We start from the raw sequence: 20,431 nt of genomic DNA, 5'->3' as shown, positions 1-20,431 counted from the left end.
CTGTATGAAGATGACATGAAGCAGAGGAACAGCTGATCAGCAGTGGTTATAAAACATGAACAACCGTAGCAAAATTTTGTTATGATAATCTCCTCTGATTTAGAGGACATTTATTATGTCAAAATTACAAGGGTATTATGAAGCCCATTGAATTATACAGTCTGAAGCCTGAACAACTGTGGATGGCAGTCCTAGTACCACACTCTAATTCAATATTCTTCCAAATATTCTTCCAAAAGCAATGATTCTAAAATATCAACCAAATGGATTTCAGGAAAACACTTTTAATTTGTATTCTAATTTGACTTTCCAAACCTAACATGACAAGCAATTTACTCAGGATATAAAAGAACACAGAATTTTTCTAACCACAGAAAGCAATATCCACAGTGTGACTTTTTGATTAAAAGGAAAAAAAAAAAAAAAGTACATGCTTTTCAACTCAACTACAAAGGGTGAAAGGATACATGTTTTTCTATTTATTATCATCTTTTTTTAAAATTATAAAGGTTTTTTTTAAAGTAAAAGTAATTGTTTAGAGTATGTACTTATTCAGGACTGGGAGCCATATCTAGTGTCCTTTATAGTAGCACTTATATATTTGCACATAATAACAATAGATGGTATTACTAAATGCTTGTTCCATTAAATTAAACACTTCCTTTGGAAGAGTAATTGCTTTCTATAATAAAACAATCATCCAAATTCAATATTAAAGAAACATAGAGGTCCCGTAGAAGGTAAGCCTAATCAAAATAGAAGAGATAATTTCTCATATTTTCACAGGTGTGCAGAAATGTAGTCATATACTTGTCTTTCAATCAAAACCAAGTGACTATTTGTCAGACTGCCCTACAAGTTTGCTTTGTATAGACAAATTCACACTGCAATTTGTATTGTCTAGTTAAAAATACACTTTCAAAAAATCAGTAATCTCCAAAAGATAATACCATTTCAACTTCTGATATGAAGCTCTTTTACTTACTACTTTCTAGGTAATTTGTTTCATACAATGGTGCTCATTGATGCTACTGAAAGCTTCATTCCCTTCTGCAGAAAACTTAATTGGCAGGCATAATGACTCCAGGCAATAATAATCACTTTTAGTCTTTTTTACTTCAGTCCATATACTCTGAGTCTTCTCATTATCAGCCTCAGACATTTTCCATTCCTCCTTAGAGCCAGATATTGTAAATTTATTTGCTCTGATTTCCACTGCCCATGATCATTATGCAACTTGCAACTCACCAAACATTTACATGAATAAAATTTAAGGAATGCTCATTTAATACTCATTAAATTTAATGTCTATGTATACCCTGCAGAAGATATGAAATTGGGGATAATTTACTGAAATATATATAATCTGGTGTTGAAAAATATAATACACTATTAATGCTTGAAGTAGAACTTAGGTAAACTTCTGTGAGATTTCAGAAAACAGGAAGGCTATATGCTGGGGAGTCAGGAGACATTTGGGGAGATAATGGTGTATGGATGGTATCTTCAAGGAAGAGATTATTGCTCAGGCTTAAGGAAAGAGCCAGTAACAGTAGCACAAGCAAAGATACGCAAATACAAAAATAAAGACACCAACAATAAAATAGGTGGTTTTACCCTAACTTTGTATACATAGGAGAACACTAACAAATATGTTTGAGTAGGTGAGCTGAAGTCATAGTGTGCAGGGTCATACATGTTAAGCTGTGGATTTAATATTCAACTTAGTTGACAGGGGTGAGAAAAAAAGATTATAGCTAAGAGTTCTTCTCTTGAAAGATTAAATGGCCACAGAGTAGACTGGAGAAAGAAGGAATTAAAGAAAGTAAGATTCATTAAATAAGAGGTCCAGAAAGAGTTAATGGGGCCCTAAAATAGGATGGTGGTAGTCAGTATAAAGATATGTGAGTGGCCTCATGAAAGCAGAGTCAATAGAATCTGAGAGGAAAGTAAAGTTAGAGTTAATTAGCTAATCATGAAGAAAGAACTGTCTCCCAAAATAGAATCTTCCAGGAACCATATATGCCATATGAATACAATATATCCCATCAGGCTCCTCTGTCTATGGGATTCTGCAGGCAAAGAATACTGGACTGGGCTTCCATGCCCATCTCCAGGGGATCTTCCCAACCCAGGGATTGAACCCAGGTCTCCGGCATTACAGGTGGATTCTTTACCAAATACTCAATATTTCCAATTTTTGATTTTAAACAAGATTTAAAGCAATCCTGAGATTGTTCTGTTATTTTAAAGGAAATAATAACACTAAAAAGTATAGAGTAGAAAAAATAAACAACACAAGAAAAGTAGTTTAAACTTATAGAAATCTTTCTGCACAAAGTGTAGAGAAAATAAAACCATCCAAAATAATGATTAACGGTGATGATATTTATATGGATTTTTTTCTTACATAATCTCTACTAATGTGTACAATGATGTTGGTCAGTGGTGTGACAGAATGTGGTTGATAAAGGCAGAACAGTAATTTAGTGAAAGAATATTGGGTAACTCTAAGAGTCTTTGGGAGAGTTAGAGGACTGGATTCAGAACTACATCCAAAATCATGGCATAGACTTGTCTTAAAATCTTCTAGTTAGATCTGGACACTAGATGCTGTAGTGTGAACCACCAGCTGAGTCACTGGAATCTGCTCAGAAAACTGCTGCTTCTGCTCTCTCTGGAAATAGCTGCATAGTTGCCACTACTCAGCAGCAAAAAGAAACTGATAGTTCCAACTGGTGAATCCCATTTTTAGAACCTATAGCATGTCATGCCCTTGACAAAAAGAAGCCTTGGAAAGCAGTAGTCAGGCATTTCAATTTCCATATGGAGATGGGCTCTTCCTTACAAGAAAAGGCCTCAGATGCTGGTAGGCCCAAAAGAATGCTAGACAAAGTATTGAAAATAGACACATTTTAATGTTGAAAAATAAATGTATGAAGTTATGTTATTTTCATTAATGTTCTAAGCAGCAAAATTTGGATCTAATGGTAAATACTTTAGTGCAAGCATATTAATCAGTTTATTAAGGTAAAAATAACTATATGGGGATTTTAGTGACATTTGGTCAAGACAGACATTTGACTTGACATGTTATAAATCAGTGTCAGGTCAGGGTTGCCACGAAAGTAAGGCATATGTAGTTTTTTAAAAAAACTTTAACAAAAACATGATAAATTTAGAAATAGGTGGTTGGAATGTTACAGTGAATAAGTCTTTTAAGACCTACTCAACCTCACTGGGAGGGTCTAGAGACATACCTTTCATCATGAGTACAAAAATATTAATAAATTTTTTGGTTAAGCCCCGACATCCTTTGAAATGCTCTGTGTGATCACTCTGGTCTGTAGACAAGCCTACAGTGGAAACTGCAATCACTGAATGAGGAAATATGCAATGGAAGTTATTGGATCCTATGGTGGCAGGGGCCAAGGATTGTGACTCAAAGGCCAAGGCATAATGGAAGTAGTTACTTCAATGAAGAGTAAAGGTCAAATCAGCAATTAGAACAGTCTGATTCCCACAGACTATGGTGTTGGCTAGTTGATTATGGTGTTCACAGGAGGGAAATCGATAGGGGGATGATAAGATTCTTATTTGATCTGTATAAGCAGAAAAGTTTTGAAGAACAAAAAGTTGAAGAACAAAAGTCTAGCCTGAATCATAAAAAGAAACAGCCTTTCAAACAATTGCCAGTGTGAGCCAGTTTACAGTCCAGAAGCCCTAGAATAGAAGGCAAAGCCAGGTTCCACTGAAGAAAGAGCCTGGTACACTGCCAACAATTTATACTAATCTTTCTCCCAGACTTCCCCAAAGGGATCTTCTGATGTTCATTAGGATAACTGTGCAGTAGGGGAATGGAAATAATCAAAGCACTGGGAAACTAATGGACAGTAGGTATAATCTGATATTAATTGCAAAAACCCCAAAATGTCACTGTGTTTCATATAGTAGGGTCTTATGGAAGTCAGGAGGTTAATGGAGTTTTAGCTCAGGTCCATCTCACACTGGTTTCAGTGGGCACCCAAACCCATTCTGTGGTTATCCCCCGGTTCTGGAATACATAATTGGAACAGACATATTCAGCAACTTATACAATCCCCACATAAGTTCTCTGAGATGTGGAGCAAAGGATGTTATGGTGACAAACCACCATAATAATTGCCTCTATCAAGGAAGATAATACTTTACCTCCTTTTCTGGTGAAGGAGATTTAGTGGGCATTCAGAGACTTCAGTTCATTTCAGTCGCTCAGTCGTGTCCAACTCTTTGTGACCCCATGAACCGTAGCATGCCAGGCCTGCCTGTCCATCACCAACTCCCAGAGTCCACCCAAACCCATCGAGTCAATGATGCCATCCAACCATCTCATCCTCTGTCATCCCCTTCTCCTCCCGCCCTCAATCTTTCCCAGCATCAGAGTCAATTCAAATGAGTCAGCTCTTTGCATCAGGTGGCCAAAGTATTGGAGTTTCAGCTTCAACATCAGTCCTTAAAATGAACACCCAGGACTGATCTCCTTTAGGATGGAATGGTGGGATCTCCTTGCTGTCCAAGGAACTCTCAAGAGTCTTCTCCAATATTGCAGTTCAAAAGCATCAATTCTTCTGTGCTCTGCTTTCTTTATAGTCCTACTCTCATATCCATACAAGACCACTGGAAAAACCATAGCCTTGACTAGACGGACTTTTGTTGGCAAAGTAATGTCTTTGTTTTTTAGTATGCTGTCTAGGCTGGTCATAACTTTCCTTCCAAGGAGTAAGCATCTTTTAATTTCATGGCTGCAATCACCTTCTGCAGTGATTTTGGAGCCCAGGAAAATAAAATCAGCCACTGTTTCCACTGTTTCCCCATCTATTTCCCATGAAGTGATGGGACCAGATGCCATGATCTTCGTTTTCTGAATGTTGAGCTTTAAGCCAACTTTTTCACTCTCCACTTTCACTTTCATCAAGAGGCTCTTTAGGTCTTCACTTTTTGCCGTAAGAGTGGTGTCATCTGCATATCTGAGGTCATTGATATCTCCCGGCAATCTTGATTCCAGCTTGTGCTTCTTCCAGCCCAGCGTTTCTCATGATGTACTCTGCATAAGTTAAATAAGCAGGGTGACAATATACAGCCTTGATGTACTCCTTTTCTTATTTGGAACCAGTCTGTTGTTCCATGTCCAGTTCTAACTGTTGCTTCCTGACCTGCATACTGGTTTCTCAAGAGGCAGGTCAGGTGGTCTGGTATGCCCATCTCTTTCAGAATTTTCTACAGTATATTGTGATCCATACAGTCAAAGGGTTTGGCATAGTCAATAAAGCAGAAATTGATGTTTTTGGAACTCTCTTGCTTTTTTGATGATCCAGCAAATGTTGGTAATTTGAAGTACAGTTATAGGATGCGTGTGTGGGTGCCAAGTTCAAAAGTGGTGTACTTGTTATGGTTAATGTTATGTCTCAATCTGCTTGGGTCATGTGGTCCTGAGTCATTTGTTCAAGTATTATTCTAAATCTACCTGTAAGGGTATTTATGGATGAATTAAGATTTGAATCAGCCAAATGAATAAAGCAGATTGCCTTCTCTAACACGAGTAGGCCTCATTCAATTTTTTGAAGATGTAAACAATGTCCTTATATATTTCACAGGGAAATTTATTAAATATCCTGTGATACACCATAATGGAAAAGAATATTTAAAAAATGCATATATATGCATAACTGAGTCAATTTTCTATAAAGAAGATACTGGCACAATACTGTAAATCTATAATGTAAAACGGTACTTCAATAAAAAATTTAAAAAGAACTTAAAATATTAAGAATAAAGCATTTATTTTAATGCCAGAGTAACTAAAAATTGCTGCTAAGTCACTTCAGTCGTGTCCGACTTTGTGCGACCCCATAGATGGCAGCCCACCAGGCTCCCCCGTCCCTGGGATTCTCCAGGCAAGAACACTGCAGTGGGTTGCCATTTCCTTCTCCAATGCATGAAAGTGAAAAGTGAAATTGAAGTCGCTCAGTCGTGTCTGACCCTTAGCGATCCCATGGACTGCAGCCTTCCAGGCTCCTCCGTCCATGGGATTTTCCAGGCAAGAGTACTGGAGTGGGGTGCCAAAATTATAGAGCAAATTTTATTTGTATATATGCAGATTTGCCTACATATAAATGGATATATGTAGTTTTAGCTATGACATACATTTGTAATAACTCAATTTTATTAATATTTTCATTTCATTATACTTTGGATATTCAGTTACGATATTCTCAACCTGATATTAATCAAAGTTGCTCTAAACTGGAATCAATAACTCTGGTAATTAAAACAAATAATTTCAGGCAATACATATGTTCATATCCATTTGCTTAATTAACATTAGTTTTATTACATTATATTTGTGGTAAAAATTTTGTTAAGTCTATTAAGTGGCCTCTTACCCCACAAGTCCCCTTTCCTTTCATTCTAATTTTATTTCTTATCAAATTATGTCTGACTAAAAGAGGTTCAGTCTCTCCTGTCTTAACATTAATACTCTATTGACTCTGATTAATATTATTCAAATTCTCCAAGTTCATTCTCCTATATCCATCAATAGAGCTAATAAAATAACTTCACAGTTGTATTAGGGCTTCCCTGATAGCTCAGGGAGAATCTGCCTACAATGCAGGAGACCCAGGTTCGATTCCTGGGTTGGGAAGATCCACTGGAGAAGGGATAGGCTATCCACTCCAGTATTCTTGGGCTTCCCTTGTAGCTCAGCTAGTAAAGCATCTGCCCACAATGTAGGGGACCTGGGTTTGATCCCTGGGTTGGGAAAATCCCCTGAAGAAGGGAAAGACTCTCCACTCCAGTATTCTGGCCTGGAGGATTCCACAAACTTTGTAGTCTATGGGATTGCAAAGAGTCAGACACGACTGAGCAACTTTCACTTTCACAGTTGTATTACAGTATGTGGTAGGTAGGATAATGGCATCCCAAAGGTTTTAATGCCCTAATACTTGGAACCTATTAATATGTTATCTTCATGGTACAAGGGAATTGGCAGATATAATTAAGTCTACAGACCTTAAAATAAGACTGTCCTGGATTATGCATCCATCTGGGTGGGCCTAATCTAATCACATTAGCTCTGAAAAGTAGAGAATTTTTTAGATGGAAGCATAAGAGAGATGAAACCGGAAAAGCTGCAAGATATTGGTGGCAAAAAGGGGCAGTCATAAAGTCTTCAAGCATGAAGAGGGTGTGACATGGCTGTTACTGGCTCTGAGATTCAGGAACCTGTGTGCAAGGATCTGACTGTCCTCTATGAACTAAAGCAGTTTCCACCTGAGAGTAGGCAAGTTAATGGGACCTCAGTCCTACAAACACAGAACTAGATTGTTCCTACAACCTGAATGAGCATGGAATCATTACAGTTCTTCTCAAAGCTTCCCAGTAAGACCCAAGCCAGCCAACGCAGTGCTTTCAGCCTGATGAAATGAAAAGCAGAGAAACCAGCAGAATCAACCTGGACTTCTGATGTAAAAAGACTAGGGAATAAAATTTTTGCATTGCTTTAAGCTAATAATTTTGTTATGGCAGCAAGAGAAAACTAATACATAGCATTACATTATTTTTGTATTGAGACATTTTCATATTTATTATGAAGTTTATAATCATTCAGGTATTTGAGAATGGCTTTATTAGGCACCTTTTTCAATGAATAAAATGGGTCTTAGAGAAACCAAATGATTTCTGGAAGGTTCTGTACAGCATACTGCAGAGGAACAGAGCCCACCCATGTCTTTCTGGTTCTGGTATAAGGTCTTCCATTTTAACAACAAAAGAGAACCTGATGGTATTTTTTAAAATATAAATTTATTTAGTTTAATTGGAGGTTAATTACTTTACAATATTGTATTGGTATTTTAAATGCAGAGCAACATTACAGTTGAAAGTTTTTCTTTATTACTGCTTTCTTGACTACATCTCCTGAATTGCATATCTGAGGTCACCCAACAGATTGCTCTTAAAAACATAACCAGCTTCTCAACAACACCAAAAAATAGAGCGAACTGAAATTTGATCAAATGGGTGCATAATAACAGTCAATGTATTACTACAAATGTTATAGTTTTGCTTTACAAGAAGTTTAATTCAGTTCAGTCACTTTAAAAGAAAGAAGGGTACAAAAATATACTGAGAAAAAGAAAATGAAATAAAACTTTTATTTATTATTGTACAGAGAAAAGGATTGAACCTATTTTCCCAATATATGATAATTTAGATGTATCAGTGTCTTGATGCTCAGACGTGTACTACTGTCTGCAATCTGATGGATTGTAGCCTGCCAGGCTCCTCTGTCCATGGAATTCTCCAGGCAAGATTACTGGAGTGGGTTGCCATTCCCTCTTCCAGCAGATCTTCCCAGCTTGGGATTGAACCCAGCTCTCCTGTATTGTAGGCAGATTCTTTACCGTCTTGAGCCACGAAGGATAGTTTATATCAAAGAACAAATAATTTCTTCATGATGCATTGGTATGTTTCATTTTAATGGCAGCTTGATCAATTTAATGAAATCATGAATATCCTAAACCAAAAAAAAATTTCTTGTTCTAAAAACAAACAAAATATTTGTAGAATACAGCCATTATGCTCTTAATATTTTCACAACAAAATACCACTTACATTTCAGTAGTTTTATGTTTGCTAACTGAAATAAATAATTTTAAATCATGGTTTTATATAATTTGTCATTCTGTGTTTAAGTTAATTTTGTAAGTTCTATTGGAAGAAAAACCAACTATATAACTTTCTGAGACATAATCTCAAAATTCACCAGGTTAAGTTTGCAAACATTTTTAGGAACCATCAGTGTTCACCAGAAATGACCATCTTGGAACTTCTGATGTAGCCAAAAGTAGAACTGCAGTTTTGATCAAATGCAGCATGGATTCCAGGACTGGAATTTTTTTCATAGGTCAAATGTCCATATAATATGAGATAATTTTACATAGCACAATTAAAGTTTAGGCATAAATAAATATTATTAGCATTTTATTATATATTAATTCTTCCCAGCAACTTTAAGGAATTTTTTTCTTTAGGTAACTATTTTTTCCCCTTTGAATTTTGTTACTAAGTTTTATATTCAACAAAATCTCATCAAGTACCAATTATGCTTGACAGCTGGGTCATACCTAGGTTACTAATTTAAACTGTTCATTTTACAGTCTTTTTGAAAATGATTCGCATTGTATTCACAAAACTTTTCAAAGGCGCCATTTTGCTTTTATATTCACAATAGTCATTTTGAGGAATACAAGGTTGAACGGTGACAAGGAGTAATTTCATTGCACTGAGTGAAATGGAAGGAATGGATTATTTTATTTTTGTGGTTAACTATTCATGCATTCATAATTTGATAGTCCAGAATTATATTTCTGTTCAGTCACTTAATTCCTATCATGTAATTTGAATAAAAACTATGATACATGAAAACTACACATGGATTCAGACCTTTTCAGAAATTACATGCATTGACTCTTTATGGCAAAAGTATACATAATGGTTTTAGAGATCAAATTGGCAGGGTTATATCTTTACAATATATCAATTAAACTGAATCTTACTTTCTGTATCCTAGAACTAATTAGTTTAAAATTTTACTAGGTAAATGACAGAGATGCTTCTCTCTCATCTATGTCTATTTAAGTTCTTGGAATGATCATTTGGTGATAATGACACTTATTACTAGCACTGTCTGTACATGTCTTGGTGATATAATGAAATACAAACCCAGTAGAGCAATAATGGGAGAGAATTCCTAGGAGACATTGAAGATAATGCTGCCCAAGCTTGTTTTGGATTTGAAAACTAGGATGTCCTCCCTTTGTCTCAATTTGAGGAGAAAAGGCGTTGAGTTAGCTTCCCTTCTTATTGCCTTCCTACTGTAGAAGGGCAGAAATGGGAAATAAAGTAATTATACAGATACAAAAAAAACCTAATCATTAAAAACCTATCAATTTTGTGTGTGTGTGAATGTGTGTGTGCTCAGTCATGTGTGACTCTTTTGTGATCTCATGGACTATAGTCTTCCAGGTTCCTACACCCATGGAATTTTCCTGGCAAGAATACTGGAGTGTGTTGTTTTTTCCTATTCCAGAGGATCTTCCCAACCAAGGGATCAAACCCATGTCTGTTGCGTCTTCTGAACTGGCAATCAGATTTTTTACCACTGAACCACCTGGGAAGCCCCATGTGTTAATTTTAAGAACCCATTAGTTGCACAGCCAGACAAAAGTAAAGGATAGTAAGTATTAAATAATGTTGAGTCGTTGATCAAGGCAATATGAAAAGCCTCATTTTACATGTTGCTAGACATATATGGTGAGGGTCTCCCTTGGTGGCTCAGACAGTAAAGAGTCTGCCTGCAATGTGGGAGACCTGGGTTCAATCCCTGGGTCGGGAAGATCCCCTGGAGCAATCCACCCCAGTATTCTTGCCTGGTTAATTCCATGGATAAAGGAGCTTTGCAGCCTACAGTCCATGGGGTTGCAAAGAATTAGACATGACAGAATGACTAACACATACACATAAACGTATCTGGTATTTTTAAAGTCAAAATCAGAGATAGCAAGAATATTTTAATTTTGCTCCTCTATATATTTTAATTAGTGCTGTAATATTTTCGACTTTCTATTTAACTGTTCAAGATTTCTCATAAAAATATTTCCTATATATATATATGTCCTTTTATATATATGCATGTATATTTAAGAATGAATTAATCAACACTAGCTTATGATTTGGGAAAATTACTTTAATCAATTTTTTACATAATCCATTTTATTATAAAATGATAAAGAGATGGAGCCATTATGGTATTTAATTTTATCTCCACTTGCTCATAAAAACTCTGCTTTCATTTATCTTCCCTAATTTTAAAAATATTGGGAGAAATCACCCTAAACTATCTGTTAATACAACTCAGCCTATCTTGTCAAAAAATTACACTTAGTAAAATACAGCCACTGTAAAGGAGTATAATCCCCAAATGAAAGTTGATTCTTCAAACCTTGTTTGTCAGCCATTCAAGGTTACTTACATGCCCAGGCAAGCTACTTAGTATTTCTAGATTTTAATTTTTCTTCCCTCTCTGTCCTAAGCAAGAGACATTAACTTTATTACACTGGACAGTAACACCAATCTGCTCTTTGTTCCAAAGAGAGACACTATGTCTTTCATTCAAGGTTGTTAACTATATAAATATCATGCAAAGATAGTCTAAAATAGAGGTGGATTACAAGATATGCAAAAACAGTAAACACCTATAGGGAATTATCTTCCAATAGTGAAGACCTGAAACAGGTGGCAGTGTGCATTTCTTTCCTATAATCACTGTTTTCATGAAAGTTTATGTGATTTAAATGCCTGCAGATCAAATGTTTTTATTTTTAATTGGAAGATAATTGCCTTACAATCTTGTATTGGTTTCTGCCATATATCAACATGAATCAGCCATAGGTATATTTATGTCCTCTCCCTCTTGAACCTTCCTCCCACTTCCCACCCCATCCCACCTCTCTATATTTTCACACAGCACCAGATTTGAGCTCCTGTCTCATGTAGCAAATTTTCACTGGCTATCTGATTTTACATATTGTATTTTATATGTTTCAATGCTACTTTCTCGGTCCATCACACTGTATCCTTCCCCCACCGGGCCCACAAGTCTGTTCTCTATGTCTGCATCTCCAGTGCTATCCTGCGATAGGTTCATCAGTACTATCTTTCTAGATTCAACATACATGTATTAATATACAATATTTGTTTTTATCTGACTTACTTCACTCTATAATAAGCTCTAGGTTCATCCACCTTATTTGAACTAAATCAGTCTTCCTTTTTATGGCTGAGTAATATTCCATTGTACCACAACTTCTTTATCCATTCATCTGTTGATGGGCATCTAGGGCACTTCTGTGTTCAAGCTATTGTAAATAGTGCTGAGATAAAAACTGGAGTACATGTGTCTTTTTCAATTATGGTTTCCTCAGGGTATATGCTCAGTGTGAGATTGTTGGGTCATATGGTAGTTTTATTCCTAGATTTTTTTTTAAGGAATCTATATACAGTTATACATAGTGGCTGAAGCAATTTTCATTCCCAACAACAATGCAAAAGGGTTCCTTTTCTCTACATCCTCTCTAGTATTTATTGCTTGTAAGTTTTTTGATGATGACCATTTTGATTGGTGTGAGGTGATACCTCACTGTAGTTTTGACTTGCATTTCTCTATGAATGAGTGATGCTGAGCATCTTTTCATGTGTTTATTAGCCATCTGCATATATTCTTTGGAGAAATGTCTGTTTAGATCATTTGCCCACTTTTTGATTGGGTTGTATGTTTTTCCAGTATTGAGCTGAATGAGATGCTTGTATATCTTGGACATTAATCCTTGGTCAGTTGTTTCATTTGCTATTACTTTCTTCTATTCTGAGATTAAAATTTTAACAAGAGCAGAAAACTTTGTTATATTTTCTTTTACACACACTAGCAGAAAAGATAATTACCTTATTGCATCTATACCAATGCTCATTATAGGAGGAAAATGTTGATTCTTAAAAGAATAAATTATCAGTCAGAATTTAACACTTGTGCACTTTTCTTGGGAAGATAAATTCACAGAACTCAGTAAGGCTCTTCAAACCTAAGGAAGGTTCCTATTATCTTTAAAAAACCCAATAGTAATATATAAATAATATATAAATTTTATAAGTTAGAATTTATGTATTAAGAAATAAAGATCAATCAGTTCTACAGATAAACTAAAATATCAGAGTCGATATGGTTTGTTTTGAACTGGGACAACTGTAATGTCTTTTAAAAAATACAGTGAAAGCAACAAGGCCATACATTTATTAGATCCTGGTTAAAAAATTAAACTTTACCCAAAAATGAGACCTGGCCTTCGCACTCAGCTTCTGACATGTAAGCTCTAAACCCCTGTAATGGTATGTTTAATACGAGTATCTTTATTTGGGGTCTTTGGGCCAACCAGATAGTTATACTGTGCTCTGGCGGGAGGGGTTCTGAGTCATACCACCAATTTAATTTAGGATGACCTTTGGTCATCTGGTATCAGTGGACATATGGAGGGAATAAAGACTGATATCAGTCACATGGGAAATCAATCATGCCTATGTGATAGAGTCCCGATGAGTATACAGGGAGCATACTCTCTGTATACTGTAAGTCAGTGGTGGAGGAAGGTAGTATTATCTTGGCTGCACAGGGAGAGGACAACTGGAAGCACTACATTTGGAACTCTCTCAGATTCCACTGTGCTCTAGTTCTCTTGACTGATTTTTAATCTGTATACTTTAGCTGTAATAATTGTGACCATGAATAGAGCAGCTTTAAGTGAGTTCCATGAATCCTTCTAGAGAATGTTTAAATATGACAGTGGATTTGGGATTCTCCAAACTCACTATCCTTATGGCAGAAACTGAGGAACTAAAGAGCCTCTTGATGAAAGTGAAAGAAGAGAGTGAAAAAGTTGGCTTCAAGCTCAACATTCAGAAGACTAAGATCATGGCATCCAGTCCCATCACTTCATGGCAAATAGATGGGGAAACAGTGGAAACAGTGGCTGACTTTATTTTTGGGGGGCTCCAAAATCACTGCAGATGGTGATTGCAGCCATGAAATTAAAAGACGCTTACTCCTTGGAAGGAAAGTTATGATCAACCTCAACAGCATACTAAAAAGCAGAGACATTACTTTGCCAACAAAGGTCCGTCTAGTCAAGGCTATGGTTTTTCCAGTAGTCATGTATGGATGTGAGAGTTGGACTATAAAGAAAACTGAGCGCAGAAGAATTGATGCTTTTGAACTGTGGTGTTGGAGAAGACTCTTGAGAGTCCACTGGACTGCAAGGAGATCCAACCAGTCCATCCTAAAAGAGATCAGTCCTGGGTGTTCACTGGAAGGACTGATGTTGAAGCTGAAAGTCCAATACTTTGGCCACCTGATGCAAAGAGCTGACTCATTGGGAAAGACTCTGATGCTGGGAAAGATTGAGGGCAGGAGGAAAAGAGGACAACAGAAGATGAGATGGTTGGATGGTATCACCAACTCAATGGACATGAGTTTGGGTAAACTCCGGGAGTTGGTGATAGACAGGGAGGCCTGGCATGCTGCAGTTAATGGGGTCACAAAGAGTCAGACACAAACAAGCGACTGCACTGAACTTAACTGAAACTTGTAACTTATATCAAAAGTGAGTATGGTCTACAGTGGAACTGTGTTCTCATTCTACATAAAAGTCCCAATTCTAAAATGTTATTTCAAGAAATGATAGTTCATCATTTTGTGGAAAAAATTTTGCATTTTTTTCAGTTTCTGAGTTTTCCTTTGCATATTTCAATATGTAAAGGACAGCATTCTATTTTCTTTTTAATAATATACATTTAAATATATTTATATAAATATGTATATACAATTTCATAAACTTTTAAAATCTATTTTCCAAATGCATTTTTAAGTTTCCTTAAAAAACCAAAAACTGACTATATGTCAGTTAAAAAAATATTAATCTTAAATACATATCATTCTTATGGACTAAATGCTCAACTTATGAGGTATATCTTTTCTAAAAATAAGTATATGTTTTAAATGATAACAAATTTGACCATTTTATAATCACAAGGCTAATTCTTCCTCATTTATATTTTAAGAGAATTTTTTCTCTTACACATTTCTATACATTTATTACAAAATTATGGAACTTCATATGTTGAAGTCTTTTCATAGACAATTCTTGAACTTCCCAATTAGTAATGTTATTAGCATAGCCCTAAATATCCTCATTAGTGGAAATGTAATCCCACCTGCCTATCAGAGTTGGAGACACTTTTTTATAGGAAAAGGAGAAGGTCAAACTCACCACACTGATTTCATATATATCAGTTCAGTTCAGTTCAGTTCAGTAGCTCAGTCGTGTCCAACTCTTTGTGACCCCATGAATTGCAGCACGCCAGGCCTCCCTGTCCATCACCAACACCCAGAGTTCACCCAAACTCAAGTCCATCAAGTCGGTGTTGCCATCCAGCCATCTCATCCTCTGTTGTCCCCTTATCCTCCTGCCCCCAATCCCTCCCAGCATCAGAGTCTTCTCCAATGAGTCAACTCTTCGTATGAGGTGGCCAAAGTAGTGGAGTTTCAGCTTTAGCATCAGTCCTTCCAAAAAACACCCAGGACTGATCTCCTTTAGAATGGACTGGTTGGATCTCCTTGGAGTCCCAGGGACTCACAAGAGTCTTCAATAACACAGTTCAAAAGCATCAATTCTTTGGTGCTCAGCTTTCTTCACAGTCCAACTCACACATCCATACATGACCACTGGAAAAACCATAGCCTTGACTAGATGGATATTTGTTGACAAAGTAATGTCTCTGCTTTTGAATATGCTGTCTAGGTTGGTCATAACTTTCCTTCCAAGGAGTAAGTGTCTTTTAATTTCATGGCTGCAATCACCATCTGCAGTGATTTTGGAGCCCCAAAAAATAAAGTCTGCCCCTGACAGGCAAATTGATTGATTGTAGACTGTTGCTGGCACAATGGTTTTAAAGGCAAATTTACACAGGATCATCATTAATAAATGCACATTATATGCATAATATGTCTAATCTGTACAGAGAGCATGGTCAAGCCTCCTTTTCAGTAAGTGGTTGTGAAACCTGCCACAAAAAATTTTTAGCCCTAGTGTTTCCGATTAACTTGGGAGGGCAAGGTGCATCAGTGTCTTCTCCATAGCCTGCATGAGAAAATATGTTCTCATTACTCCCCTTAGCCCTGTAACCCAGTGACAGTTCTTCTTTAGTCATGGGCCAGAGGAAGCAAGTCAAAAATCCCTGTCATCTTCTAAATTCACAGCATGAGACTATAACATTTCTTCAAGGCTTCTTCTTTTATTTCTGTCTCCCACTGACAGTCCGACTGTCAAAGTCACAGCAGGAGATAAAAATGAAAAGAACCATCAAAGAAACCCATGTGTAGAATTTCCCTACAGGAGTTCAGCAAAAGGGGTAAAAAATGAAAGTGGCTACACTGACATTTGCCCTCCAGCAAAACATTAATAAAAGGGAAAAACAAATGTATGCTTGCCCACCCCTCCAATATGTCCCCTGATATCAGAAAACGGAATGTTTCATTTTTGTTATAGATGAAAAGACCAATTGCTTAAACATATTTTGCTGTGGGGTTATAAAAATATAAAAATTGAAAATGATTCATAATATTAAGGTAGACAAAAGTCAGTATACATTTCCATTGATTTCAAGGTCAGATTTTACACAAAAATTCTGATAAAAACATGCAAAAAATAATGTGTTCAAATTTTTATATAAAGCAGATCATTCACAGTATAGTGTATAATCACAAAAGCATTTCATTTCAGTTCAGTTAAGTCGCTCAGTCGTGTCCAACTCTTTGTGACCCCAAAAACTGCAGCACGCCAGGCCTTCCTGTCCATTACCAGCTCCCGGAGTTCACCCAAACTCATGTGCATCGAGTCGGTGATGCCATCCAGCCATCTCATCCTCTGTCATCCCCTTCTCTTCCTGCCCCCAATCCCTTCCAGCATCAGGGTCTTTCCAGCATTAGTCCTTCCAATGAACACCCAGGACTGATCTCTTTTAGGATGGACTGGTTGGATCTCCTTGCAGTCCAAGGGACTCTCCAGAGTCTTCTCCAACACCACAGTTCAAAAGCATCAATTCTTCGGCGCTCAGCTTTCTTCACAGTCCAACTCTCACATCCATACATGACCACTGGAAAAACCATAGCCTTGACTAGATGGACCTTTGTTGGCAAAGTAATGTCTCTGCTTTTGAATATGCTCTCTAGGTTGGTCATAACTTTTCTTCCAAGGAGTAAGCATTTTTAAATTTCATGGCTGCAATCACCATCTGCAGTGATTCTGAGCCCAACAAAATAAAGTCAGCCACTGTTTCCACTGTTTCCCCATCTATTTGCCATGAAGTGATGGGACCAGATACCATGATCTTCGTTTTCTGAATGTTGAGCTTTAAGCCAACTTTTTCACTCTCCTCTTTCACTTTCATCAAGAGGCTTTTTAGTTCCTCTTCACTTTCTGCCATAAGGGTGGTGTCATCTGCATATCTGAGGTGATTGATATTTCTCCTGGCAATCTTGATTCCAGTTTATGCTTCTTCCAGCCCAGCATTTCTCATGATGTACTCTGCATAAAAGTTAAATCAGCAGGGTGCCAATATACAGCCTTGACGTACTCCTTTTCCTATTTGGAACCAGTCTGTTCTTCCATGTCCATTTCTAACTGTTGCTTCCTGACCTGCATACTGGTTTCTCAAGAGGCAGTCCAGGTGGTCTGGTATTCCGATCTCTTTCAGAATTTTCTACAGTTTATTGTGATCCATACAGTCAAAGGCCTTGGCATAGCCAATAAAGCAGAAATAGATGTTTTTCTGGAACTCTCTTGCTTTTACCATGATCCAGCGGATGTTGGCAATTTGATCTCTGGTTCCTCTGCCTTTTCTATAACCAGCTGGAACATCTGGAAGTTCATGGTTCACGTATTGCTGAAGCCTGGCTTGGAGAATTTTGAGCAATAATTTACTAGCATGTGAGATGAGTGCAACTGTGTGGAAGTCTAAGCAATCTTTGGCACTCCCTTTCTTTAGAGCACCTCAATTTAAAATCAATCTAATAGCAAGTATTCTATAATAAATTATAATTTATATTTTTAACAACTATAACTTTCCACTGAGTTTTTGAAAAAGATTGGTTTTAAATTCAAAGTATGCTTTTATTACAAGAGCTCTCTGAGTGTGCACAGTATTTGGAAAATTTGTACATTGTATTATAACATAATTAAGTCATTTCATAAATAATCATTGCATTTTTGAAAATGAAATTTTTATTCTGAGACAATTTTATATTTGCAGAAAAGCTGCAAAGATATTAAAGATTCTTAGTTCTCATGTTCCCTTCTCCCAGTTGCTACACTGTTAACATTTTATATTACCAAAGTACAACTGTTAAAAGTAATTAACCTAACATTAGTACATTACTATTAACTAAATTCTAGACTTTATTTGTATTCTACCAGTTTTCCAGTTTCTTTTCCAATCTTGAGTGCCATATTGCCTTTGACTGTTATGTCACCCTGGTCTGTGACAAGTTTCTCTCTTTGTTTTTCATGTCCTTGACAGTCTTAGGGAATAGTGGTCACATCTTCAGTAAAATGTCCCCCATCCAGACTTACATAATTGCTTTTGATCTATCAACTTGACGTGTGTTTGCATAGTTTTGCCTATGTATAACTACTAAATATATGAATAATTTTATTTCATTATTAAAAAGAAGGATACTGTCCAAAAAGATTTGGTAAATTTTTCTCTATTAGTCAAAGAGCTTTATAGCAAGAAAAATACTAAGTATCAGATGTATTCATTAAATTGATAAACATTTACTGAATACTTACTTTCTGCCTGGTATTGTGCCTGAGGAGGGAACACAGAAATGAATGATGCAGTTTCTGTTGCCACAGAGAACACAGTCAAGAAAAGGAAAAGTTCAAGTATATATAAAGTTATCAGAGAAAGCATGGTAGACTGCCATGCTATGCTCAGTCACTTCAGCCATGTCTGACCCTTTGTGATCCCATGGACTAAACCCTGCCAGGCTCCCCTGTCCCTGGAATTTTCTAGGCAAGAGTACTGGAGGGTGTTGCCATTCTCTTCTCTAGAGGATCTTTTCGACCTAGGAATCAAACCCAGGTCTCCTGCATTGCAGGCAGATTCTTTACCATCTGAGCCACTTGGGAAGCCTAGTGGTAGACTGGGTGAGAGTTAATGTCAAACCCCATAATGCCCACAAAGGTAGATATACATGACTGTAAAATAACTGAATGTGTCCAAATAAATCTCATTAGCTACATAAATATTATTTTCACTTCACTTTATTAGTAAAAGATGTACAATATATCTGCTCAGGCAGAAGAGATAATATTCAGGGTAAGTTTTATATAGAATGAGTTTAGTTTTACCAGGGAAAGGAGTGGACAAAAGGAGATTCAGGGAAAGGAAGCAAATGCTTTAGTGTGTCTGGAGCCTATGATGCCAGCATGCTTTGAAAATATCTTTTGGATTTTATTTTATTTATTTTTTTTTTTATTCTTCCAATTTTATTTTATTTTTAAACTTTACATAATTGTATTAGTTTTGCCAAATATCAAAATGAATCCACCACAGGTATACATGTGTTCCCCATCCCGAACCCTCCTCCCTCCTCCCTCCCCATACCATCCCTCTGGGCCGTCCCAGTGCACCAGCCCCAAGCATCCAGCATCGTGCATCGAACCTGGACTGGCAACTCGTTTCCTACATGATATTTTACATGTTTCATTGCCATTCTCCCAAATCTTCCCACCCTCTCCCTCTCCCACAGAGTCCATAAGACTGTTCTATACATCAGTGTCTCTTTTGCTGTCTCGTACACCGGGTTATTGTTACCATCTTTCTAAATTCCATATATATGCGTTAGTATACTGTATTTTATTGAAATGAGGATGAGAAGTTAAGAGAGGATTATTTTCCCTATTTATTTTAAGTAAGAGCATGACAAATGAGATTTGCATTTTTAAATATACTGAGTTACTTTTATGAAAAGAGCAACACACATAACTCCACATACTGCAAATGTTTTTCATTCCCCTTTAAAACTGCTTTACATTTTAGAAAGAATATTCTGGAAGAGTGAACTGGAGGGAGAAAGAAATAGAAGCAGGAAATAATTACGCAGAAGAGAGTATCATCAAGACAAAATAACAATGTTGTGAACTACAAACGGAGAAGAGTTTTGAAAGAGAGATAGAGGCAGAATCTGCAGGATGCGGGTAGAATAGAATATGGAAAATAAGACAATCAAAGGAGAGACGGTATCACTGTATTTCTACTTAGTTGATAAGGTATTTACTAGTGTGAGTTGCCTACAATAGGTAATATAAGAGACAAAAAGTAAAGGGGTAAGAAGATGTGAAAATATTTCTCTTTTGAACAGACTGGGTTTAAAATGCCTGAGTTTGAGGACATATTGCAGAGACACCCAGTAGTTTGGTACTTACTGGAAATGGAGCTAAGGAGAGAGATGAGCTGAGGATATAGTTTAGTAGACATTACCATATAGATAGCATTGGAAATAATAAAAGTAGATGATATCTTCCAGCAGCACATATAATGAGAAAAGAAGGCTGTCTTTGGAATTCTCTGAAACCACCCTCATTTACTGCATGAGTGGAGACTAGCCAGCAAAAGATATGGAGAAAGAACAGCAAGCAAAAGTACAGTAAAACCAAGAAAACTTTATCACAGAAACCAGATTGCAGGTTTAATATTCAAGGACAGAGATGCAAAAAGCAGA

General features: G+C 36.6%; 1 protein-coding gene across 15 annotated transcripts in view; it reads right to left on the bottom strand.

The window, feature by feature from the left end:
• EPHA6 (EPH receptor A6) overlaps positions 1-20,431 on the bottom strand; it is a 1,033,311-nt gene that overhangs the window by 646,386 nt on the left and 366,494 nt on the right. Inside the window, exon 4 of one of the 15 annotated variants that reach the window (XM_024994009.2) lies at positions 10-8,554. The exons of the other annotated variants lie outside the window; for them this stretch is intronic. Coding sequence (XP_024849777.1) covers positions 8,544-8,554 — 11 coding nt within the window. The 3' untranslated portion in view covers positions 10-8,543. Of the gene's footprint in view, positions 1-9; positions 8,555-20,431 lie in introns of those variants that run through there. 15 annotated transcript variants of the gene reach the window in all.

The sequence above is a fragment of the Bos taurus genome, chromosome 1, assembly GCF_002263795.3.
Source record: "Bos taurus isolate L1 Dominette 01449 registration number 42190680 breed Hereford chromosome 1, ARS-UCD2.0, whole genome shotgun sequence".
In the NCBI taxonomy this organism is placed as follows: Eukaryota; Metazoa; Chordata; class Mammalia; order Artiodactyla; family Bovidae; genus Bos; species Bos taurus.
The sequence above is the reverse complement of the archived record's forward strand: the minus strand, read 5'-3'. Positions and strand labels throughout refer to the sequence as shown.